This window comes from Rhipicephalus sanguineus, chromosome 11 (genome assembly GCF_013339695.2).
Source record: "Rhipicephalus sanguineus isolate Rsan-2018 chromosome 11, BIME_Rsan_1.4, whole genome shotgun sequence".
Taxonomy (NCBI): Eukaryota; Metazoa; Arthropoda; class Arachnida; order Ixodida; family Ixodidae; genus Rhipicephalus; species Rhipicephalus sanguineus.
In genome coordinates, this window is record NC_051186.1 from 49,256,532 (window position 1) to 49,282,846 (window position 26,315).

The 26,315-nt window shown below is 47.5% G+C and overlaps 1 protein-coding gene across 1 annotated transcript; it reads right to left on the reverse strand.

Moving 5' to 3' along the window:
* Positions 1–16,915: 16,915 nt before the first annotated feature.
* On the reverse strand, positions 16,916–25,419 carry LOC119375009 (60S ribosomal protein L22-like). Its single transcript, XM_037645207.1, has 6 exons — positions 25,304–25,419; positions 22,305–22,459; positions 18,736–18,841; positions 18,377–18,489; positions 17,544–17,615; positions 16,916–16,977 (listed from the first exon to the last, which is right to left on the reverse strand). Exons 1-6 carry the CDS (start codon positions 25,417–25,419, stop codon positions 16,916–16,918), a joined length of 624 nt encoding a protein of 207 aa, XP_037501135.1.
* Between the last annotated feature and the right edge of the window lie 896 nt (positions 25,420–26,315).

A 26,315-nucleotide genomic window follows, 5' to 3' on the forward strand; every position in this document is an offset into this window, starting at 1 on the left:
TCTTCAAAGGCAACGTACAGAGGGGTTCACAGTTAAAGGGAACGCTTGCGTGCAGGGCATGTTCGTATTTCACTCTCTTGCAAAAAAAAAAGCCCGGTGGCTTAGCTTTGTATAAAACTCCTGGTGGTCAGCAGTTCTGACTGCTTTCGACAGACTCGTGCAGTGCATGGCGAATGTTTCCAATCAACTTGCAGTTAGGGTGCCAGCAATACGGAAGGTGCACATTCGAGTGTTCGCTTTAACAGTGGACCGTGCTGTACATTTACTGCCAGAGTTAAGCATATAGCATTTGTCATAATACGCTCGAATAATACTGATTGTCGTGACAGCTTTAAAAGCGCACATAAATTTACACATCACACAAGCTTTTTTTTTTTTGTGCACCAGAAAATGCAGTTGCAACATGTACTAATGTTCCAGGTGGTGGCGGTTGTTGTTGTTGTTGTTGTTGTTGTTGTGAGCACCCAAGAGCAAGAGGCTCAAATTTACGCTACTTCATTTGGAATCTTAAACGCCTTCGAATTTTATATAGACTTCCGTTCAAGCATCGTCAGTAAAAACATGGCTGATCCCCCTTTCATAGGAATCGGTATAACACGAAAGTGAAACATGTCTTCACAGGGGTAGTTCAGCGTTTATTGTGCATTGTTTCGCCAGAAGGGCGAAGGAATTAATGCTATAGCAGAAAATTATAATGTCACACGAAGAACGGCTCGAAACTTGCAGCGCGCTCTAAAGCAGAAAATACGCACGAAAAGAGCATACAATGGACGAGCGCGAACTGTCACAATTGTTACTTCTTTGCGTGTTCTTTCGGAAACGTGGCCGCGGCAGCGAGCGAAGTGACCTTCGTGCTCTCTGTAACGTCAACGAAAACTTGCGGTGAAAGGACGAGACGCGCGAAGGAGAGACACTAAGCGCGCGCGCACGAGAGACATCCCCTGTAGAAGCGCGCTCGCATCGCGACGCGCGGGGCGACGACCTTTAAAGCGCGCCCTGCGCGCTCTTCGTGCCGTCTCGCTAGTGATAACAAGAACACGCTGAAGCCACGGAGCTCCGAGAACCACGAACGGTAAATGGGGTAAATAAATAACTTGCCGTTAGCAAGATGTAGAACGTACGCTCTGTGGCCGAGTGGTTCGCGCCGCGCGCTCAGGAGCGAGGGGTCGTAGGTTCGACGCCCGGCAACGGAACTTATTATTCTAGTTTTCTTCTTTACCATCTGTTAGTGTATATTTTACACCGTCATATCCGTGACGTAAATACGCCAGTGGAGCCGTCGTGTACCCCGGCATAAAACACTTTCGTGTTAAAAAAATCGGCGTGGCGTTGCTATCGCACATACAAATGACCACTGAAGCTGAGTGGAACCCTCAGCAAAGTTGTGCGAAGCTAGGCGAAGAAGAGCGCGGTTTAGCAAAGCAGGATTAAAGCTAAGCAAGGTTCCTCTTCTCCCTCGCCTCACTCATTCCTTGACGTGACACTCCATCGCTTTACTATGCTTCACCCTCACCATTTCCCACTATGTTTGTGTGTTTGTAGTGTTTCACTATGCTACACCAACATGCCCAAATTCGCTCTATTGCACCCTTTCCTTTTCACTCACCCTTTGCCCCGTCCTTTCCTTCACCCTTGCTATTCTAGGCGTATATGCTATGCTTTTCATCTCGCGATAACACTTGCCCCTTCTCCCGACTTGGCTATGCTGCGAACCTCGCTGCGTACGGATCAGGCTACGGAGCTGTTCAAGTGTGTAAATTTTCATTTAACTTTCACCCTCACCCTAGTTGGTTCAAGATTATGAATCTACATGCGATATAGGCAAGCCCAAGCAGGAGAGATAGATGGCGACTATTCCTTAGAGTTGGAGCTGTAAATGTACACATCGCTTTTAACACGCTCACCGGCGGTCTTGTACTCAAAGAGCACCAGGCCGACCACGAGCACGGCGAGGAACACGTAGAAGACGCCCGGAAAGAGCCAGCTCAGGCAGCAGCCACCTTCCTCCCCTGCAAACGTAGCAAGATGTTGCAGCAAGCTGTGATGGGCGACAAGGCATTCAATATCTTCGCATTTCTTTAGGAAATATTTCAATGAATCAATCAATCAATCAATCAATCAATCAATCAATCAATCAATCAAACAATCAATCAGCGTGTATTTTTCAGTGAAAATATTTAGTGAAAAGAAAATATTTAGTCAGGAGTATACCGTAACCATACCGAGTGACCTACGTTGCCATCGTTGAAGAGTTGTGGTGGCATATTTACAGAGGCCCACGCCCAGAGACTCAAGTTGGCGTACGTCGGAGGGACTACCCTAGCACATGCCACAAGGGAGGTGACCCTCTCAAAGAATGCTAATCATTGAAAATTTTACAAAGATTGTCTTCGAACCCCCGTGCGATACATTGGTGGTGCAGGTCGGGTCTCCTACAAGGCCCTCTCACATTCTGTCTTCGAACCCGACTTGCCTCGGCACGGCTGCCCGATTTCCCGCGAATCGGAGCAGCGTAGCGATTTGGGCGAGTTGTTGTACATTCATTTTGTAATACGACGCAAACGCACAAGGACAGAGTAAAGAGAGAAAACACGAGCGATAACTAGAACCTGAATTTTCCTTCAAGAAAAACGAAATATATACGGATACAAAGAAATCAGGTGACACAAGGTGTTATCAAAAGCGAGACCCGAATACATTTGAACTCCTTTATAAGACGCCGACGTAAGAGAGAACTGTTTATAAGAGACACCACTGTTCCCAACATCGAAACAAGCGGTGATAACAAAACGGGGATGTGGTACCCTGCTTTTAAGCGACACCTCGTATAAGGGACAAGAACTACTCCCAAGTATGTGTCTCTTATAAAGGGGTCCACATGACTAAGTGCCGTGGCGTAATCTCCCTTTCTGACAAGCTCACAGATGGCTGTATATTAAACGTAAGCACCTCTCTTACTCATATGACAGGCTTCAACAATTTCACCGGTCGTGTGGTCTTTGTAGTACCAGTAAGGAAGGAATACGAATTACACCACTGACTACGCTGCGATCCCAGCACATCGTGAAAGTGGGTAGATACGAACAGAGAGGCAAACAGAGAAGTCTACTACAGTGACAATATTGACTGGCATTCTAGTTGGTCCCGATGTTCACAGTAAGCACATTCCTACTGCACACCCGCACTACCCGTCCACAGGGGTCACTCACCCTCGCTGCCTTCGACGACCGAAGCTTCCTGGTTGGAGCTTCGGCTGCTAGTCTCCAGCGTCGCGGTGCTCTCGCTGTACGTCGTGGTCGCGGAGTAAGGCATGACTATATTAATACACGGTTGATAGCAATAGCACGCGTTTGCAACGGCCGACGTGCAGGCGAATGCTCCTTTCTCGCACTTCTTCCTCGTGCCCTGACCATGACACGCACTCGCGCGCTCGAGACCACGGCCGATACAGTGCGACCCCTGACGAAGGGTGATGACGATATCCTCTTCCTAATGGTATCATCATCGTCAACATCAGCCTGACTACGCCCACTGCATAGCAAAGGCCTCCCCCGTGTTTCGCCAATCAACCCGGTCCTCTGCTTGCTTCGGCCACTTTATCCCGTTAAACTTTTTAATCTCATCGGCGCACCTTTCCGCCTCCCCCATCGCGCAATTGCCTTCTGTTGGATTCCAGTCGGTTACTCTTAATGACCAACGGCTATCTTGCCTGCGCGCTACGTACCCTGATGATGATGATGATGACGATGATGATGTGCCTCTACACATGGCTCATACCCACACTGTTGGATTGGCCAAAAATTGTAGATATGAAGATTAAAAGTTATAACTACTAAGTTAACACAAAAGACAAGCAAACATAAAAAAGAACTAGTGCAATATTTATTTCTACATTCAGCCCAGACTTCTCATGCTAACTAGAAATTAGAATAATGAAATTAATGTGGTACCGAACGTCTTCTTATTTATTGCCCGTGCCCACTTCTTCTTCTTCTTCTTGATTTCAACTAAGATGTCCTTAACACCCGTTTATTCCCTGACCCACTCTGCTCACTTGTTGTCATTTAATACTACACCTATGACACCTTATTACACCATAAGAATAAACCTTCCCGATGGCACTCAAGCACAAAGTGGGATGAACCACGAACCGGGCGGCAGGTTGTTTAAGGTTAAGAGCTATGAAGCCAAAGGAAACTGCAAATTTAGATTAAAAATAAGACAGTTATTAAATGAAAGCGCTAAACGAGCAAGCAGTCAGACTATCCGATGGAATTTATGACGACGATAACCACGTGGCGATGACATCAGGCTATCAAGTTATATTGAGTTGAGTTGAATAAACTTTATTTGTCCAATGGTTCTTATTGTGCCCGGGGCTAGGACGCCAGGGATCCACCATTCGAGGAACATCTTCCGAGGACCACGGTGGCGGTCCTGGCCCGCTGGACGGCCCACTCCTGGTCTTCGGGGGCCTCGCTGAGAAGGGCGGTTTGCCATCGCTCAGCAAGGCGCCCCGCTTCAGAGGGTCCTTCAGCTGTCCTCCTCCTCCCTCGTAGCCTATCTCCATTTCTTCGGTTATATGAAAAATGTATTTAGAGGATGGAGTCAGAACAAAGAAAAGGAAGAAGTAAAGATAAGCTAGCAAAGTTTCAGATATTAGACGGTTTTAGCTGGAAGTTCTTTTTCCCCCTCCCCTTTCGCCCACACAGAGAGGGGGTCCTCCTCCCTCCACGAGACAAGCGCGCACGCCCTCTAAGGCGAAGTGCACGGAAGCGCGCGCGCTACGCTACGGCTGGGGCGATGACCTTTAAAGCGCGCCCCTCGCGCACTTCGCGCCATCTCGCTGGTGACCAAGAAAGCACGCTGAAATAAATGGTGTATAAAAATAGCTCGCCGTTAGCTTGCCGAAAGACGTGCGGCTCATGGCCTATCCATCTAACGCCGCGCGCTGCTGAGCGAGAGGTCGCCCATTTGATTCTGCTTACTTACAGCATAATCTCACCCATAATATGTCTTGTTAACGCGATCGTATATTGTCTCTAGCTCATGAGAGTCCGCTCCTCTGGCAACCTGCCTGGTTGACTTGCTCCGGCTCGTGCATTGGACCTGTCTGGGTATGTTGGTCAGCGGGCTTCCTGAAATCTATGGGAGCGGGCATATTCAAAGAGAGAAATAATGTTTGAGATGACTGTCCATCTATCCATCCATATAGTCACGCACCTACCTACCTTTCTGTCAATCCATCCCAACTTACGTCCATCCGTTCACCCGTCCATCTACAACCTTCTACCCTCCTATCCTACGTTCCATCCACCCATCAATCCATCCAAAGCACCACCTATTGGTCCAGCCATCGACAACACCATCCGTCCATCCGTATCTTCATTCATTCATTCATTCATTCATTCATTCATTCATTCATTCATTCATTCATTCATTCCAACATTGGCTTACGTTGCTGTGACACTGTCCGCGGGATCAGCGCGCCGAATACAGTTGGTCGGTAGTGGTGACCATAGAGTTTCGCAATATCAACTAGAGGGAACTCTGGCGCTGCTATCGTTTAGACACCATGGAAATTATGGGTAGTACACGGATTTGCCTAATCTTCATGCTTGCGGCTTTGAACGCACTTGTGGCTTCGTAATTATTGTTGTGTTTTAGTGTTTTTGTTTTGGATAGAAGAGTGGATCATTGTGAACTTCGTGAGCCGATAATAATGGGTGGGCAGAGAAAGGCTAATGTGGTGAAGTAGAACCGCTGAACATTTCCTGAACTTCGTCTTGCGGCAAAGCGGCTGCAGGCCACATAAGAGCCAAACGGAGCCGAAAGAACGAACTTTAGACAAATCCATGTACTACCCATCATTCCCATGCTGGTGAAGCGCCATGCATTGTAGCTCTCATAGACTTTAGCGCCAGAGTTCCCTCTAATGTATTTATAGGAAACTCTTATGTTGGTGACAACGTGTGCCGAACTGTAATTTGGAATGCGTGTGTGTGACACACGCATACATACACACAGAGAAAGAGAGACGCACACACTAGCGCGCACGCACACGCACACGAGGGACCTCAGTGCAGTGCAGGAAAAACAAATATACATATGTTAGCGATGCTCCGATGGTGGACTGGCTACCACGTTTATATTGGTGGTGCTAATTAAGGTTTAAGAGAACCTTGTTTTGACATATTGAAGAGCTTAATATAAGCCTTGGTGTTTCTCAACTAAAGCAGTCCTCCAGGTATCTCGAGCCAAAAATGCGTTTGATGCGCAGACTAGTAGCTTGAGAAAAGACTTCGAAGGAAGTTGTGGAATTATTGTTTCCGAAACGGAAGAGCTCTGTTGTGGAGAATGTATGATTCGGCTCCGTTAGCGACGTCTGCAGGAATATCACAGGTTGTTGCTATTTGCACCCTGTTCTGTATGTCCGCCGCATTATTTTCTACACACATGTTAACGCCAAAGCCTAATACCAGGGGGAGGTTACTCCGTATACCTCCCATAGGACGTCTTAATTCATGACGTCAGCGCTGGCAGCGCCAAACGTCCCTTCAGTTACTATCCTGGCGGCTGGGATTCAGAAGCTCAAACTGCAGAATGGCGGCGCACACGGTATGCGTCGTCATGGCAACACCAGCCGCGCCTTGCACCTCCTCTCCTAGCTCTCTCGCAAGCGCCGTTTTTTATTCTTTTTGTTTTGTTTGCGTGCGCGTGCTGCGCAGCCTCCTCCCCCACTTTTTTTCATGAACCCGCTCGCGCGTGCTGCGCCGGCGTTTTTTTTTCTTTTTTGCATCCGCTTGCGCGTGCTGCGCCGCGCGTTCGTTGCGCGTTTGAATGTACGCAATTTGCAATCAAGCATTCTGAACACACTGCAGTCGTGCAGCATGTGCCAGAACGCAAAAGAATGAATTGCACTCACAACACAAAATATCTTTGGTCTCGTTTTATTGTCCTCGTTTCCGAAAATCAACATTTTCATCAAATGTGGTGCGACAGAGGTTCAGGAGATTAACAGAAGTGATGAACAGGAGATTCACATAGACGTGTTCATGACCACTAAACAACACAAAAGGTATCCGCAAAGTTAAGAACTTAAAGAACAGTGGAATAAAAAAACAGCATAACATTAGGGCACATAATAAAAAACAATTTTTATACTGACAAAAGTGCAGAAGAGCTTCTGATATATGCGCACGATACTGCACAAAATTATCATAACTAACAAAATTGAACATTCACTGCAATGCAAAAACAATGAAAGCAGTTGAATACCTAAAAATAGAATAATCATGTAAAGATCATTTTAAAGATGTGAAAACGAACTCCACATATACCACAACTAATATTGGCCGCACTTTATTGACTACATTTCCAAAAACGTTGATTTTCATAAAACTAGTGACGATAAACGCGAAGAAAATGAACAGATGGTATCGGAGGATTCATGGCATTTCTTGAAATGCGCCGATTCTGCAATTCTTCAGCTTTTCTCTGGGCGCACCAATCAGCTGTTTGGCGTTCCGGAGTACTTTAAAAACGCTTCCGCCCTGAAGAAAAGGAACAAGTTCCAATCAGATGAAGAGCGCCGTCGACTCGTGCAAAAGTGAATTCGTTTGTTCGTCTCAGAGCAGCACAAGTTTTTATACATTTACCTACAGCCTTAGAAACGCGGTTATAGGCGATGGCGAGTAATTAACCGGAGATAAATGCAAAGCACACATTTAAGCACGCGGTTCTGTGAGAGTTGTAAGCCTGTAACTATATAGTTACGTCGCATGGGCTTCATGTCCGCTGCTTGTTCGTATAACGATTTAAACGCAGCATCGTGCCCTTTTCGAATCAGTCATTTTTGAAAACAATAACTGTAGCCCCACTGCAGAGAACAGCTACTCGGTATGGACGTCAATTCAAACTGACACAATGAAAGCCGCAACTCAAAGGGCACGCTCACCTGTTGTTCTTTTGGGGGCCGGCACATATATTCCGGGACGTGTTCTGGAAGTATTCGAACAACAAAGCACTATGCACGAACATCCCGAGTCGTAAAACATCGCGTCGCACAAGCACACAGCGAGCGCGCACCGTCAAACGGACGAGCAACGACGGCAAACGCACGCCTTACCAACGCCAGACACGAAACTTTCCAACGGATTTCAAAGTCGGCGGCGCCAGCAAGGCGGCGGAAAGCGCGCCTCCCGGAGGAGAGGGAGTTGATCCCGCCAGAGAGGGGGTTGAGGAGAGTTGGGAGAAAAGAGACAGAACGCAGATTTTAACTCTGATCCCACTCCATAGATGGCGGGTCAATTTGCCATACCAGTCACATGGGTTTCTTTCACTAGCCTGCTAATACCTCTGTCACACGAGCGCTTGAAAGTCTTGGTCACACGAAGAACCAGAAGCAGTCGATACTTGCAGCGCGCAGCTGAAGGGCAAAGAAGGACGCCCTAAAAGAACGCACAAGCATGCACAGGGCAAGCGTGAACAAACTGTCACAGTTGTTACGTCCATGTGCTTGAGCAACGCGCTGCAAGTGTCGACAATGGAGAATCAGACGCTCTTAGATATTTCTTATTCTTTTACAGTGCGGTGCGTGGAGTGACCCCCTGCGTCTCGTGCCGCGCGGGGGGCTGGTTGGTTGGTTGCTTCCTAGAGGAATGGCTCAACCCACAACGGGGGATCGGCCATGAATCGTGCGGCAGTAGGATTTGTGAAGGGGAAAAAAAGGATAATTCTAAAAAGATAATTTGTAGGTAAGGAAAAATATTATTTGTGTTTACGGTTTCTGTATTGAATGCTAAAGAGAGAAAAAAAGGGAGAGAGAGAGTGAGTTGTGCAAGGTGTGCCCGGTGTTTTTGTTTGTTTTTTTGCCTTGCGCATCACGAGTGCGTACAGAAAATGGCCACTTTGTCGTGCGCGTCTCAAGGGCTGTATCAAGAAAATTAGGAGCGCTGCGTCTGCAGTGTCGACAATGGAGAATCAGACGCTCTTAGATATTTCTTTTTCTTTTAAACTATGGCGCGTGGAGTGACCCCACGCGTCTCCAGCCACACGGGGGCGTCTGATGCAAGATGTGTTAGCGAACCTTTGGCACTTTGAGCGTTTCTATCTATCTATCTATCTATCTATCTATCTATCTATCTATCTATCTATCTATCTATCTATCTATCTATCTATCTATCTATCTATCTATCTATCTATCTACCTTTAAACTCGCCCCTAGCGCCCTTGGCGCCATCTCGCTTGTGACCAAGAAACACGCTGAAGTAAATGGACTATATATATAGCTCGCCGTTAGCACGCCGAAAGATGTGCCCCTCGTGGCCTAGCCGTCTACTCCGCGCGCTGCGGAGTAGACGGCTCCGCAGCGCGCGGCAGGGACCGAACCTACGACCTTCGGATAACGCGTCCGGAGGCGTTATCCAAAGGTTGCAGGTTCGGTCCCTGCCGGCGGCAAGTTATCTTTTCGTCCACTTTACTTTCCTCACATTTATATCCTAATTACTACAAATAACACCCCCTATACTTCTCATTATAGTTCTCATTAATATTGATTGTGTCTAACAAAGAAAAACGAGCCCTTAAAATAATCTTTTTTTATTGCTTAGAACTTATCTGTTCTTTGGCCAATCACCAGGATGGGTGTGAGCCGTTCACGTAGGAATTACCATTATCATCATCATCATCATAATCAAAGGTCGCTGAAAAGAATTAGCAGCCAGTTTTGCGGCGCAGCATGAGGGTTTGTCTTAAAGCTTCGCAGCTGATGCAGTAATCGTTCTCGTTCGAGATTCGAACCCGTTAACATCGCCTTTCACGAGGAGGCGGTCGTCCTGCAATCCGGGATGAAATTGACATTCGTCTGCTTTATAGTATGAAACTACAAAGGCACCGCGTAAGAGTTTCCAAGAGGCGTAGGATTTCCAATGCGCCTTTTTCACACTGCCCCGGCGCATGCGCCCTACCCCTACCGGAAAAGTGGCGAAACGTCTCTTCATCTCGTAGGCTTTGCTTCTGGCAATACCGGTTGTCCCGGCCCCTGCCAAAACCCTACAAAATAGACAGATGACAGCGCAGGAAAATTTACCCTTTCAGACGCCCCCTATGAAGAACTGTCTGTAAATGCATCAAATCGATACGTTATTTCAAGGCACTCGATAGTCTATTGCAACAAAAATAATGCCATAATATGTTAATTTGTCTGTGCTATAGCAATTATTCTTAATTAATTTGTAATTATATATACATATTTATTTATTCTAACGTCATTCATGTTCTTTTTGCACACAGAAAATGAAATCTCAGGTTAAAAATATAGCGCAAATTTGTTTTCGGTTACGTCCATTTTGGGCCAAGAAAAATTACACTTTAGACGTGGATCGCGGGAAGCGGCACGTTAAACGACTCGCCAAACCTGGTAGTGCCCTCAGAAAAGTTATCAAATGCAACAGAACCCTGCAAAATGAAGTTAAGGGAAGACAAATTTATTATGCAGGAGGTTCAATTCATCAGAGGCTCAATGTATCTTGCTCTTAGCCCCTAGCCGATACAAATAGCACGAACAAGTGATGCACACAATGGTATACATAGCGTCTCAAAGGGTTAAATAGGCTTTGCGTCTCCCATTTTCCCGATAGGGGAATGGCTAATTTTTTTTTTCAAGCCGATTTCAAGACCTCGCAGCGCTAAACATTCTCACTTTCGTTGCACCTAGAGCAATTTCAGGAGTCAGTTAAATCTGACTAATGTTCCCTTCGCCTCCACGAGTTGCCCTACCCGGGCGGCAACATAGGGCAGCCATAATATTGCGTCGGGTATTCTAAAGGCAGGTCTCATTTCGTAAGCCGTTTCTCTTTATTACGCGCGCTCTCACGTTCCTCTAAAGAAGGACTACAGGAAAACGTTTTCACTACACGAAACGGAAAATTGACGAAGCAGGAGCCGGCTTCACCACCCGCTTCACCACCATCATGATTACCACAACATTAGTTATAATTGATCATATATGATAATAATTTATGATAGTAATTAATTATCATCTCACTCCACCACCAGAGCGAGCAGCGAGTACCACACAACATTCGGGGAGTCGTGAACCGCACTCAACCGCTCTTATTCAAGTTTTTCGGCCGCACAGTCCGGCGGGAGGTCGAAGCGGTGCCGTCGCCGTCGTCGTCGGTCTCTGCAGTTCGCCAGAGAAAGCGAAAATAAAAAAAAAAGGTCAAGTTGTCTATATTAGCCAACAAGAGTAATATAAGCTTGTTGGTGTTGCATGGCTTAGATACATAGGTCGGCAAACTCACTCATGAGTCTACTCACTCACACTCACTCAGACTCATATGGGGCCGTGAGTGTGAGGGAGTCAGCTTAAGGAAAATTTTCTGGGTGTCAGTCCGAGTAAGCCCTAAGCGCAAGATATATTTCTTTAGCGAGTCTGAGTGAGCACCACCTTTCATTGCCGACCTGTAGTCATATCGACTCATCTTCAGCATTACTACCAGCCTTATTTCGGCTTACGTTTATACTCAGATCTAGTCACACATATCTCAACGCACTAGCGCTCATGCGTCACCTAGTATATTTTTTATCAGAGGCGTGACTTGGGGAGGGGGGGGGGTGCCATGACCTCCCTCCGCCAAATCAACCACGGGAAGTTCTTGATAAAAATATCTCATGTGAGGTGCATATTTCATAAAAGTGTCCTCACTGGATTGCAACTACTGATAACTCGTATTTAAAGGTACAAGACCAAAAGGCGCATCGTAGAGCACCGATTATGCGACGTTAAACAGCATTGACACCATGACCGAAAAAGTTCATTTTACGCTAACGGACCCATGAATCGGCTCACTCAGGCGCACTCATGCTCAGGTGAAGCCGTGAGTCTGAGTTTGAGTGTGTCTGGGCGAGTAATATTTCGGTGAGTCCGAGTGAGTCCTTGAGAAACATTTTAGTGAGTCTGGGTCCGAGCGAGCCCTAAGGGCCAAATTTATTTCTTGAGTGAGTCTGAGCGAGCTCCAACTTTTTTTGCCGACCCACGCCCGTAGCCAGGAATATTTTTCGCGGCCGGGGTGGGGTGGGGGGGGGAGGCACTTGCTGAAGGCCTTGAAAAAGACCTATTTTCATTATTTATTTCCGGTAAAACAGGCCCTTCCATCAGAAATCTGGGAGCGGGGGGGGGGGGGTCCGGGCCCCTATGTCTCCCCCCCCCCCTGGCTACGGGCCTGTGCCGACCTGTGCTTAGATATTGGTTGTACTGCTACAATGACACGAAAATGGCACCCTGCGGACAGAAGAACAACCGCAGAAGCGAACACACAACGCTGTGTATTCTGTGTCCTTCGTTCTTCTTTTGTACGTGTGCTTTTTTCAGCGCTACAACCAGCAATCTAACACATTAGAGAGTTCTAGGTGACCACATCACACATTCTATCCCACTTACGCAATGTACCTTAGCCTTTATTTATACTGATGTTCCACCGGCCAATGTTGAATGCGATCGTGCCTGATCAGAATCCAACTTCTAAATGGAGATTGGCTGTCACGAGTAAGCTAAGCATGGTCGAGCCAACCACGATCTGAAATTCGATCTCGATCGGTCTCGATCGCGATGACATTGCCCCAAACGGCTAGGATATTAAGCGGTTAATAATAACCACTGCTTCTTATGCAGTCAGGGCTGACAACACCATGCTTAATGACGTCGACAATTGCCGCCATGGGAGCTAAATTTCCGAAAGCGATATGCTCTTCCGTAGCTCCAGAATGTTTTTCCTTTGACGAGTTCACTCGATTATTCTATAGTGCAGCCGTCAGAAGTAAGCACAGTTACCGGAAGAATAGCCGTAGCTTCGTTCAGTCACTTTTGCGCAGTTTGCACAATTGCTTTCGTTCCTATGTTCAACGCCATACTCCTAATCCCGACTTCAACCTCTAATCTGAAAGCAAAGGCCTGTACAAAACTGAGCTGCGCTTCTCATTCACGGCTTTGATGGAAGACCAGCTTTTCTTAGATTTCAAGTGAGCGCAGAAAAAAAAAATAAAGAAACAAAGGCATTAGAACAAAATTCGTAATATATTTTTTCTCTGTCCGCTCCAAGATTATAGAAGCAACCAAGAGCAAAGAGCAAGCATGGCTAATCTACCTTCCTTGCACCAGAAGAATATCTGTTAGGTCTATCGTCCCACGTATGATTCATTGCGGCTGATTGTTTTTTTTTTAGCAAAGCTTTTGTACACTCATGATAAGTACATTTAGCCGTCTCTCCAGCATGCAGTTGTCGTTACTTCCGCGAATATTGCCATTCCTGTTTTGCAATGTAGAATTTTAGATCCTGCGCATGCGCATCGATGGTCGCACTTCCCCACCAGCATACAGCCATCAAGTTGCTTCTATAGGATGATCAGTAAGACTTCTCACCCGCGGTGCGGACCGTCGTCTTGGCGCGTCGGTGTCGGCCAGCGGCCTGGACTGCTGCTGGAGTCGAGTTCAGCGCCTCGGCGGCGTAGTCCACTTCGGCGCCCATCATGGTCACCCGCTCGTTCTCCCAGGCCGACGCCGTGGAACCCTGGCGAACTCCTGAAATCGGAGCGAACGTGCTATATACGCCTGGAGCATTCCGTGGGGAAATGTAAAGGAAACGCGTAAAATGTCCCGTAGCGCCTGGCGGCAGATGACGTGTGCTTGCGGCCCCAACACCACTGCGGCAATCCATAACCCTGAGAGATCATCCCGACTTCCACGCTTCACACACCCTAGCTGTCGCAGTCGTTGAAACTCACAAGCTGCCCTTTCGCTGAACCGAACTCCTCCTGCCAGGCAGCCGTAGGCACTAAATTAGGGTGACCACCCGTCTCACGACTCGCGGTACTGTCCCGAACTGAAGGCTGTTGTCCCGCGTCCCGCAAGAGATACGTAAATTTTCGAAAATGTCCCGCATTTCAAGCTTTATTATTATCAAGGCGAAATCCTTAGATGCCTTATCAAACGCAAAACTGACAGTTGGCGGCGTCGGCGTCCCGCGGCGTTGGTGTCCACGCGTAGGAGGCAAAAAATCATCACGTCACCACATGACGTCATCATGGCATCACAGATCACCCGAATGTGTGTCGTCATTATGACGTCATGTTGACGTCACCATGACGTCACATAATGTCGCATCACATGGTGGAGTCATCACATGTCATCGTACCTTAGTCAAAGGTGGGCCGATCACGGAGGCAGCGTAAAACCACGCTAGGTGCAGGAAGCTTTCGGAGGGGGTCGTGGGAGGACCAATACATCGACTTAGAAGAAAACGAAGACGAAGATGGCTTTCGTATTCGAGTTGTATTACGCGAATTCATAAGGAACCTTGTGAATTTTTGTTCGGCGGCGCCTTGAGTTCAGCTGGGCATGGCCACCCCGTTGGAAGGTATGTTAGCTGCAAGCACTCCGAGCTTATGTGACTTCAAGAAAGTGAAACACGTGGTGTCGAGTATTTCTCAGGCTCTGAATCAGAAACGTGTGTAAACGAAGCCAGAGCTGCTTTATGAGTGGCTTTTTATTCGCGAAATTTTTATGTTGATATTAATAATGGCGTTTAACGTTCAGACAGATATGTATTGTCAACCCCCCACCACCCCTCCCCCCGGTCAGCGTGTCCCGCATGTCGATAGTCGGAAGGTGGTCACCCTAGAAGGAATATACTAAACTCGGATTCGTGCTACCAACGAGTGGATGTCATTTCCCTTAATTAAATCACCTTAAAACAACACTAAGGTGAAACAAATTAGTTTAGACTGATAAATTATGTTCTGCAAACTATAGCGTCGTTATTTCACCACCATAGGTTTGTTAATGGATGACAAAATCAATGTGAAATATTTCACCGGTACATATCCTGCCGCCATACCCGATAGTGACGTCACGGATTTCAAAGTCGTATTTTTTTTCGCATTTTGGCGACATTGGCTCAACGAACGTTCCTGAAACTTGGAATGCTTAGCCTCTGGCCCCCTCAGAGAACCATGTACTTCATATTTACCGATTGGGAACTACGCGGGCCCTAGTAAAGGCCGCAAAAATCTATGACGTCATGACGATTGGAGCGGTAACTTGAAGCTGGCGTCGCCATCCGAATTTTCTTTTTGCGCGTTTTCTCGCTTACCACGCGTCTTGCTACAAGCATGGCGATTTTGGTATTGTGAAATAGTAATTTTCTAATACGAAAAAAATCGGTTTTCTCTTTAGTGCCCCTTTAAGTCTAGGTAGGCAAGTAATATCTACCATTGCAGGCCTTCGCGAAATGCGCACGAAAGTACGAGGAATAACGAAGGATGACGATGTTCACTATTTCGTCGCTGCACTCCACCAGATCAAGCTGACGAGACAGTAAAGAGCGAAGTCCAGCACATAGAGTCGCGCCGCTCGGCGTTTTAATGTCGACGTGGAGCGGCGCCAAGGCACGTTTTACATAAGCGCACACGACGATGTCTCGCTATTCGAATATATAATTTTATAAGTTTCACGTCCTTATGCGGTACAATATGTGTCTTTGCCGAAACTAATATGTTTACGTCAAATATACTTACTCTTGCTTCGGGCTGGCTTCCTGGCACCCTTCTTCCCTCGTCCTGCGGGATTGGAGTGACGCACTTAATTTATTGGTTATTTAATCAACCATTTCAATAACCGAAATATTTGTTTGTTGTTTGGCTGATTGACTTGCTGATTGGCTGATATGTTAAAACAATTAATTCACTCACTTAATTAGTTCGTGAAGTAATTGATTGATTGATTGATTTTTGATTGATTGATTGATTGATTGATTGATTGATTGATTGATTGATTGATTGATTGATTGATTGATTGATTGATTGATTGATTGATTGATTGATTGATTGATTGATTGATTGATTGATTGATTTCCCAACGCAGCATGGACTCCCGTTTGACAATCTTTCAAGCTATCCAGTCTCTTCTGCCCGTGCGCCGCTGTGTAAGCTGACAAATAAGTGATGACGCTGGCAATGTGTTAGAATCAACTTCATTTGCTTACTACTTTGTTTCCTTAACACGCAACTGAATGCGAGTACATTGCCGAGTCCATTATGCCACTGCCGGTAGTCGAACTCACGTCAGTCTCACGCATAGAAGCTAATAGCTGCGCGTGCCGTGAACTAGACGGAAGAGATTCGAACCCTTACCGTGGCCAGCTTTGAGACGACCGTGTGCAGCAGTCGAACCACGCCTTCGTCCCGAGGCGTCTGCGTATTTTTTATATTTTTTAACTGAAGCTCATAAAGAAGACCGATCTCAAGCTAGCACGTTACATCTAACACCCAGCTGACCTTTGGGTTAATGTTTTACCTAAAACACTGTAAAAGAGGTAAGGGTGTTACGGGCTATCGAAACACCTGTGGCCTACACGACACAGTGTCATATCATAATTGGGAATCGCTTATTACACAGGGCCTTGGATATTAGGCGACTTTAGATTAACAGACCAGTCTCTCTTAGGGCTATCTACAAACACACCATAAATTTACTTGTATTCTGTGAATGTTGATTGTTCGATTAAGCGTAACAGGTATATCCCCACCGACACTCAACGGCGGCTCAAGAAACCATGCCCATATATAACAGGTGGTCGGCGTAAGGCCAGTAAGGCTGTGTAGCGCGAGCGCTTCGTCCATGACGTATTTTACCCGGTGCTACGTTGTGTGTATAGTTGGACGAGTACGCGCACCTTCTATGCCGATGTTCCATGGTACGGGTGTTTTGATGGCGTGAAAATGCCTTTTATCCGGGGTGTAAGAGTGTTAGTTATAGAGACGGTAAAACCCCTTGAATGATGTTTTACTGTGGGCAGTTACACTAGTTAACCAGTTACAGCTTAAGGGTGTTGTAACCGGTTTACTTTGTATACAGTTACGTATACTTACGACCGTCTGCGAAGCGCCTTGCTTTGTTTGACGGTTTGTCCTCAAGGTCTGAAGAAAAAGAAGAATATTCGGCAGCAGGTTACCCTCTCTGTAACACTCGAAGACGAACGCCCGCTTCACACTGGGTAACGCACTAAGTTATACAATAGGGGGATCACACTTCTTGCAAGACACAGCAAGCCGCAGTGTAACAGACAGGCATTAAATTACCTCGCTGTTTTTAGTCAATTTCGTTGTTCCTCTTCCTAAAAATATAGTTGCACAAATTGCTTCAACTAGCGTGCTGTACGTCAAAACGTTATCAAAAAGTTAACCGCTAATCCGAGCCTTAACTCTGATTACATATTGTTTAAGTTATCGATTTTTTCTTTTCTTTTTTTTTTTTGCCAAGCACCTGTGGTGGTCGGGATTACACATTTTGCGAGAGCGTAGGTTCCGGAAACGCGTTATAAATGTGCGAGTGCTATTAGCTGTCGATCTACGTACGTAATTCGCTGTGCCTGTGTAGCCGCAACAAAAACGGCATTTACACTTAATCGCATTCGCTGCGAATGTCATTACATGCGCCGTGTGACAGGGGTATAACACGCGAACGCGTTCTCTCGATCACTCACCTTTCTCGTCAAACTGGAGCGGCGCGTGGATGTCCTTGCTGGTCACCGTGCCGACGTCCGGTGCGTTCACATCTGCGGCGCGCAACGAAATGCGGAAGTACACGCAAGATGCTTAAGACGAAAAGGAACAGGTATAGAAGTCAAAGAGGCGCAGTTGGTGTTATCAACTATGGGAATAGCAGTGGAAACGTCAGGCTTGCTCTGGTGAGACTGACAGAATAATTATGAAAGACTGACAGAATGAAAGAACAATTGTGCATTCGCTTCAGACGACTCAAATGCGAAAACCATCTTACCCTTCTCAGTCGATGTACTGATCCCCCACCTCCACCCCGAAAACTTCCTGCGCCTAACGTGGTTTCGCACTGCCTCCCGGATCGGAGGCTTGGAAGCTTTCTGCAACTCACCTGGTTTTACACTGCCTCCGGGATCGGCTCACCTTGGACTGCGCTAAAAGTAACATTATATACCTCGGCTGTACGGCAATCATTAAGTTTGTTGGTGTGTCTACGAAAGAAAGGTCAGTCCGCCTTTTGTGTATTACCTGCCCATTCTCTCTCTGCACTGCGGTGCATATCTTACCTAGTTTATATGATTTAGTTTGATGGCGTCATTATCCGACGTCATCTGGTGCGAAGAGACAGTGCCATCATGATGACGTCATAGCGACTTCCCAAATTTTGGCGACTGTGTCGTTGTGATGATGTCACATGGTGACATCATCAAGCCGTAATCTCTGATCACGTGACTTTTTTCATTGTTCGTGTTGACGCCGCCGATGGTCACTTAGAGGCATCTAAGGCTTTCGCCCTAATAATAAAGCCGAGGCTCACCGTATCCTTGGTAGGCGTACTTGATGATGAGGAAGCAGGCTGCCACAAAAAGAAAGTAGGAGACCAGCACCGAGAAGATGAGCAGCGGGTTGGCCGCTGGCACGGGCTCGGCCCTGCATGCCAAAATTGCACTCTTAAAGTTAATTGGCAATTTTTGCTTTCGTAACCCCGTCTATAGATGTTCAACTTTCTTAATTTTTTTATATCTGTCATAACAAGATTACTCATTGCAGTATTTTCACTAAGGTACCCCCTCCTTTATATCCCACTGTGTCCGCGATGCTACAAGTCTATCATCGATGAACTAAACCTCAAAACTTCTGCACCTCTGAAACGTGTGAAGCGTGTAGGGTACTCACGCCGACGGGAATCCGTACTCCTCGTAGATGAAGGCGTCGGCTCCCTGCGTCGCCGGAGCACCCTTGGCAGCGGCCGGCGCGGCGCCTGCCGGTGGTGGTACCGCCCCTGCTTCCGGAAGACGGGCATTGAGTGAGTGAGTGAGTGAGTGAGTGAGTGAGTGAGTGAGTGAGTGAGTGAGTGAGTGAGTGAGTGAGTGAGTGAGTGAGTGAGTGAGTGAGTGAGTGAGTGAGTGAGTGAGTGAGTGAGTGAGTGAGTGAGTGAGTGAGTGAGTGAGTGAGTGAGTGAGTGAGTGAGTGAGTGAGTGAGTTTGAGCATAGGTGTGAGTGTCAATGACTGTTAGTTAATTACCAAATGGATAAGCGAATGAGTAAATGCCTGAATAATTACTGAGCAAGTGAATTAATCGATTCTGCGTAAAGTTGAAATAGTTATACGGTTAGACTTCGTACAAAAGTTGCAGGTCACTTGATTGGCCAAAAGACGCATCAAAGCCAAACTGCACGCGGCGGGTTCACACTCGAAGGCGCAAAATGATAATCATTATTTATAAACGTGCACGCAGACAGCTTAGACCGTTTCAGACGCTTAATCTGTACATCAAACATTATCAACAAGAATCGCGGGGTGATGTATACATATCCCCTATAATGTTCTGTCTCGTTCTACTCAGACGTGTGCAAGAAATGTATTTATCGCAGCTTTCTCATTAATAATAATCGTACGGTGGCCTGCACAAGAACAGTGTACCTGATCTAACCCTGTGGCACCCTCTACTACGCCCCCTTTCCAAAATACACCAATTATCCTCATACAACAGGACATAGTTCACCTGCCTTCCATTCATTACGAGTTGTACTTCATCTAACCAAGGAATTTAACGAACAGAACTTGCGTTCCAAAGCGCAGCCCACCACCAATCTTTCTTTTTTCTTCTGCATTAGTAAATAGGACCACATGCTGAAGAAAAGGAAAAAGATTTTTTATTGCGATATTGACTATATGAACACTCGGGGCGCCTTTCTGCCGTCGCCGTCATGTTCCGTATAAAGACCAAATCGACAAGATCGCCCCGCGCGCCGTATGTTCTACGTGCGGTCGAAAGCTAACGGAGGCTGCAGCAAAAGCAGAAATGAAACGCGCCGGCCGGCTCCATCGGGCGAAGGAGCATGTAGGGGTGCTGTTGGTGGGGGGGGGGGGGTATTATCGGTTCAGGAATTATACGGAACTTGGCGGCGACTGCGACGACAAAAATGGGACTAGAGGATCCATAAAGTTGCTGTAGCAGTAAACTTCTCAGTGTTCTGCTTCTATTTTTCTTTGTCATTGGCCGACCACCTTTGTAAATAATGTACAAAGTGTTGGCATTGGCTGCCATTTGCCGTAACGAAAAACTCTACATCAGGAGGCTCATTGCTTAGACTTTGAATGACAATATCATAAAGTCAACCAGCGTGACCATCCTAACTATGACTCTGGCATACGGTCCCTACGACACCGCACAGCTTTGGTGTTATTCCGTAAGCGACCGCTAATGGACTGTCCAGTTCAGCGTACACTGCATAGAGATCGAAGCAGGGGTTCACTATTAGTGCCAGCCCCCTCACTCTCATTATTTAGCCAATCAGAGCGTGCTCAAGTGGGCGCAATCTATATAGTGGACACTTACGGAATACCACTCCTGGACGCACAACACCACATCCAGCCTACGACGGTGGTTTTGGGTACGAGAAGGCACCCCACCCGTTCCTACGTCGCCGCATCCGGCCTACTACACGCTCTAAGGTACACTCTATACACTATAAGAATCAAAATTGAGTATTAGGGGAGTATTTCTGCCACACAACAATAATCGTACTCTGACTTGCGCGTTTCTTTTTTTTTTTTTTGGAAACCCGGCTCTCATCATTTTCTTATCAAGAATGCTATGTCACGCTGATAACACGCGCGCCGTTCGTGACCGGGAAGTGCCGAGACTACGGTGATAAGGCGAGGAAAGTACGCGAGGTGGATGACGATTTTGTTGTGTGGCAGAAATACTCCCCAAATACTCGATTTTTTCTTAAGAGTGTAAGACAAAAAAAAAATGGACTATCTCCCCGAAGGGAACCCTGATGGGATGCGAAGCAGCAGCGTTGCGCACGGGTGGCGTCACGGGTTTAACGGCGCTAACGCGGGTGCTGCGGTGAGCGCTGGAAGATTCGTTTGAAGCGAAACTCGGTGTAGCGTTTACTGGTGTAAACGTTTGTTTGAAACGCAGACACGGGAGGCGAGCGGGCGTTGGAGCCGGCAGCTGCGGGCGCTCCGGCGGTTGAGGGAGAGAGTGACGTACGCGCGCACCTGCGAGGGAAGCGTGCGAGGGGAGCGTGACGTCAACGCCCAGCTGCGGCGTGACCTATTTGGCACTGCTCCAACACCTGCGCCGAGGGAAGCTTGTTGCCTCGCGTTTGTGCGGACGGAGGGACAGCGTTACACAGGCTAGTCAAAGAGCTGCTTCGCATCTAAAAGGCGTGTTTTAGGCGTCATTCTCTCCCAGAATAATAATCGTCGTCTATCTCCCGTGCTTTCCCGGCGTTATCGCCAGGCGGCCGGTATTTGCCAGTCACGAGCGGCGTGCGGCTATCAGCGTGACACAGCACTTCATACAGTAAAGTGGCGAGGGCGCACTTTTGAAGAAAGCAAACGCTAAACGCTAGCAAGCTAGCCAGCCAGATGACGGTTATGGTTGCGTGGAAGAATTACGCCCCAAGATACTCACGTTTGCCTAAGAGTGTAGATTGGGTACCGTATCCCACAGAGTTTAATAGTGATCAAAAGGGAAATCTGGCACTAGTGTCTATGGGAGCTGCAACGCACAAAGCTTCAGACAGCATAGGAATGATTGGTAGTACATGGATTTGCCTAAGCTTCGGTCTTTCGGCTCCGTGTGAACTGCAGCCGCTTTGTCGCATGACGAAGTTCTGGAAAAGTTTCGCAGTCCCACTTCACCTTCTTTACACGTTTAGGCTCACCATTTCAAATCATCTGACGAGAGTTCACAACGAGCCAATCTTTCAACAAAAGCAAGAGCCAAAACAGAACACCAAACAAGGCCACAAGTGCGTTCGAAGCCACAAGCACGAAGAATAGGCAAATCCATGTACTAGCCATCACTCCCGTGGTGCATGAATGATCGCAGTGCCAGAGTTCCATCCAAAAATATTGCAGGAAAAGCTGTGCCGTATTCAGTTCTATTGACGATCTTACGTAACACATACGGGCGCCACTACCTTGAGCTCTTAAGCGAATGTTTTCTCATTTTTGCATATCGCGACGTGAAATGATAAGGTCGTGAAACGTCGAATGCACCAACGCAACCGTTTTCATGTGTATTCGTCTGCCGTAGCACTGTTCGTTTAGTTGTTAAAGACACAAAGCAACAAGGTTAAGAGCCCAACATAGCGGCACCGGAACCCATCCGTAACATAACCTATTGGTGTCAGGTGCTCGTTCGGTCGGTTCAAATGACTGGAACGTAACTGAAGAAATGCTACGCGCTTTTAAGACAAAAAAGCGACGGCAGCGTTCCCACCTGCGGCGGCAGGATGTGCCTTGCCTGCCGCAGCCATCGCCGCGGCCTTGGCCGCGGTAGGCGTGCCCACTGCGGCTGGAGCCTTGCCGCGGCCGGTAGGTGACAGCGTCACCGGTGGCTTCGGCTTTCCCAGTGGTGACGACGCAGCTCCACCCCTGCAACAGGAAGAGCAAATTGAATGTTATGTATTAAAGGGACCCTGCAACACTTTTCCAAGTAACCATCCAATAGCTTCGCTCAGGCAGTTTATTTCCTCACGAATCGACCTTCGCAAACATTTCTAGAATCCGTCAAGTACGAGCGGAGTTAAAGATTTGTCGTACGCTGCAATTACTTTCTCTCTTCTCTCGTCCCGACCAACGCGCTGGAAGCTAAGCGGGGAAGGATGGCACGGGGGAAAGAAGTTACATCGCGCGCGCATCGTGACCTTGAGCACTTCTTTTTTTCTCTGAACGCGCGGCTAACCTTCAGTGAGAACACGAGCGTGCGCGCGGGCACGTGGCAGCTTCCCGCGGCAGGCGCACTAACTATGCAGCCCACGATACTCAAGTCAGCCAATGGCGGTGAGTTTGGGCACATGGCGTGGTCATTTGGGTACACGGTATCATTTGTAGAGAGAAGAGGGAGCGATTTTTGGCTGACTTTGAGAATTAATTGTGAATGCGAGGCCCCCAGCAGCGCTATTATGTTTGGCTCGCGTGTTCTCAGGAGCCTCGAATACCGTTAGGCAGCGTTTTCTGACCATGCGGAAAAAGTGTTGCAGGGCCCCTTTAACGCCCACTAGTCTAAAGACGTCGCAGGAGAAGGTAGAGGTGGAGGTGGAGAAGGTACATAACAGCTGCATCTTACCGGTGCTTACCTACGGAGCAGAAACCTGGAGGCTTACAAAGAGGGTTCAACTTATATTGAGGACAACAAAGCGAGCCATAGAAAGGAAAAATAGGTGTAACCTCAAGGGACACGAAGAGAGCAGAGTGGGTCAGGGAACAAACGAGTGTTAAGGACATCTTAGTCGAAATCAAGAAGAAATGGACACGGGCAGTGCATGTAGCGCGTAGGCAATATAACCGCTGGTCATCAAGAGTAACTGAATGGATTCCAAGAGGACGCAAACGTACGAGGGTAGACAAGAACGTTAGGTGGGCAGATGAGATTAGGAAGTTTGCGGATATAACGTGGCAGCAGCAAGCACAGGACCGGGTTGATTGGCGGAACATGCGAGACGCCTTTGGCCTGCGGTGGGCGTAGTCAGGCTGATGATGATGATAATAAAATGAAGATAAATCTTTGAACGGCGAGTGTCGTTAGAGCGAACGTTTCGACATGAGGAGTTGATTAAAGATACCCTTAAAAACTTCTGAAAATATGAAGGACGAGCGGGCTATTCTTTTCCTGGCGTTTCCCGCCTTCTCCGCACAATTCGTGACGCCAACAGTCTGTCCACGTGATGTCAAGAGGAAATAAGCTCTCGATTGGTCCATATACGAGAGATATCAGTTGTGAATTGTCTCCTGCCATGCAATGTCATGCAGTCGCGCGCCCGTTCTGCCTTGACTCGCTTGACTATCGTGCGCGATCGACTGATTTCACTTCGCTTTGTGCGTCTTCGACTGCTCAAGCGAAGATAACAGCGTGCAGCCGAAAAGCGCGATATCCTGACAGGCTAAACGCCTAGTGCTGACCTCGTCCACGTGTTTAACGAAGAAATAAATGGCGAATAGGAGATAATGCCCATAGGAAAAGTAGTGAAGACGACAAAGAACCCACTATCTCGTCCTTAACTCGAAGTAGTTTAGGGGTCCTTTAATACTGTGACGTATATAGTGACGATGAAGGAGGCGGCAGTTACGCTGGCAGTGACGAAACTCTTTATTGGGCGAACCGGCTCTCAAAAACTAAGTAACTCAAAGTACAAACAATGCACTCTCTACACTGATAGCGGAGATCATAGTCGTCGGCCGTCGGTAATCTGATCGCCCGCGCAGCGCCTCGGTTATTATACGTGAGCGCTGAAACCTTTCAGCGTTATCGCTGGTGCTCGCGTTATAGCTCCCGAATGAACTCGACCACTCGCGTCCTGCGCGTAATCTTAACAGAACGATCTGAAGTAATCGCGAGGCTTCCCAAAAACTGCGGTGCGGCCTGCGCCGAGTGGTGCAAACATTTTTGTGGCTGGTGCCCAATCACACATAAAGATAAAATACACTCGCGTGGCAATATCCTCATCGGACCCGTAGCCAGGAATTTGTTTTCGGAGGGGGGCACTTGCTGAAGGCCTTGATTTAAAAAAAACACCTATTTTTATTATCTTCGGTAAAACAACCGCCCCACAAAAGAATAGAGGGCTAAAAGCCGAAACTTTAGACACCCCCCCCCCCTGGCTACGCGGGCCTGATCTTGATTTTCTACATCATAGAGTTTCCTAATACACTACAGGGAAATCTGGCGATATAGTGTCTATGGGAGCTGCAACGCATGGCGCTTCAGCCAGGACGAGAATGATGGGTAGTACACGGATTTGTCTAGGCTTCGTTCTTTCGGCTCCGTTTGGCTGCGTATGGCCTCCAGCCGCTTTGTCGCAAGACAAAGTTCAGCAAAAGTTCAGCAATTCCTCTTCACCACCTTGACCCATTTTGGCCCACCCATTCAAATCGGTTCCCGAAGTTCACAGCAATCTATTCTTTTATCCTAAACAAAAGCAGAAACACGACAATAAGCAAAGCGACAACTGCGTTTGAAGCCGCAAGCACGAAGATTAGGCAAATCCATGTACTCCCTATCATTCCCATGATGGCTGAACGATCGCAGCGCCAGATTTCCCTCTAGTAAATATTGTAGGAAACTATGCTGTAAGCGCATAGCTCAGTATCGCAATGCTGCCCAATATCGTCATGCCCGCATTGCAACAAGACGGCGAGAAGGGCTAGCTGGTGAACATTTTGCTTTAAAACATGAATGCCCACATTTCGTCATAGCCTCATGGCGTAAAAATGTCAAACTTTGCGAAACGCTCCTCGAGGGTCACGTACTTGCTCACGGATCCCCTCCTCGATGCAGGCTTGGGGGCAGGGTGAGCCGCTCCTCGACCCTTTGCCGCCGCTGAGGCGCGCTTCATGTCTTGCTTGAGTTATCGCTCGAGGACGACTTGTCTTCTCGATGAGCGTCTGGCCCTAGAGGTACCCGACGCTTGCCACGGCCGTTGTGGACGATGCCTCGCGCGAACCTTCGGTGGAAATTGGCCGCGGTCTTGTGCCCTTCCTGCCTGCTCGTTACCACCACAAGTCCCTGCAGTCCTGAACACCGTGGCGCAACGGACTACTATAGCTGCGCTGCGTGCACCCGCCTGGTACTCGAGATGGCAACATGGGATATGCCGGTGCTCGCGCAGGCACCGCACAGCTCGTGTTGCTGTTGTTGTTGTTGATGATGATCCGAAAGACGGTGAGCCCAATGCTGAAATTCACCCCACTACTCGCCCAATCCCCTGCAGTGGGTATGAGCCATCGTCAGAAGACAACAACAACAAAGGCAACAACCCCGGGAACATCATGACAATCGCCTTATTCTATTTGAAAAAAAAAAAGCCACTTTTCCTTTTACCCGATTTTTACGCAATGTTCCAATTTACTTTAACCGCCGGCTTCTGGGCCAATCCCCCGTTGTGGGTGTGAGCCAAATGCAAGGAACAAGCAAACAATCAAACATCAACAGGCCAGTGTCGTTTAGTTGGGCGTCAATTTATGGCGCAAGTCACGGAGTCCACTACGCATAATGTTAGTGAATCATCAGGAACATTAAGCCGTTCATGTCGAAAATGATAATTCTAAAGATGATGCTAGATATAGTGGTCATAACTCTATCAACGTCCGAACTTTTTTTTTGTGACTGTCAGATATAGGTACATTGATGTCGTCGGTTCTAGTATAATTCTTGGATACCTACAGGAATATTGGTGTCAGTATTCCTGTAGGTATCATCATCACCGCCACCACCATTACCACCATCATCATC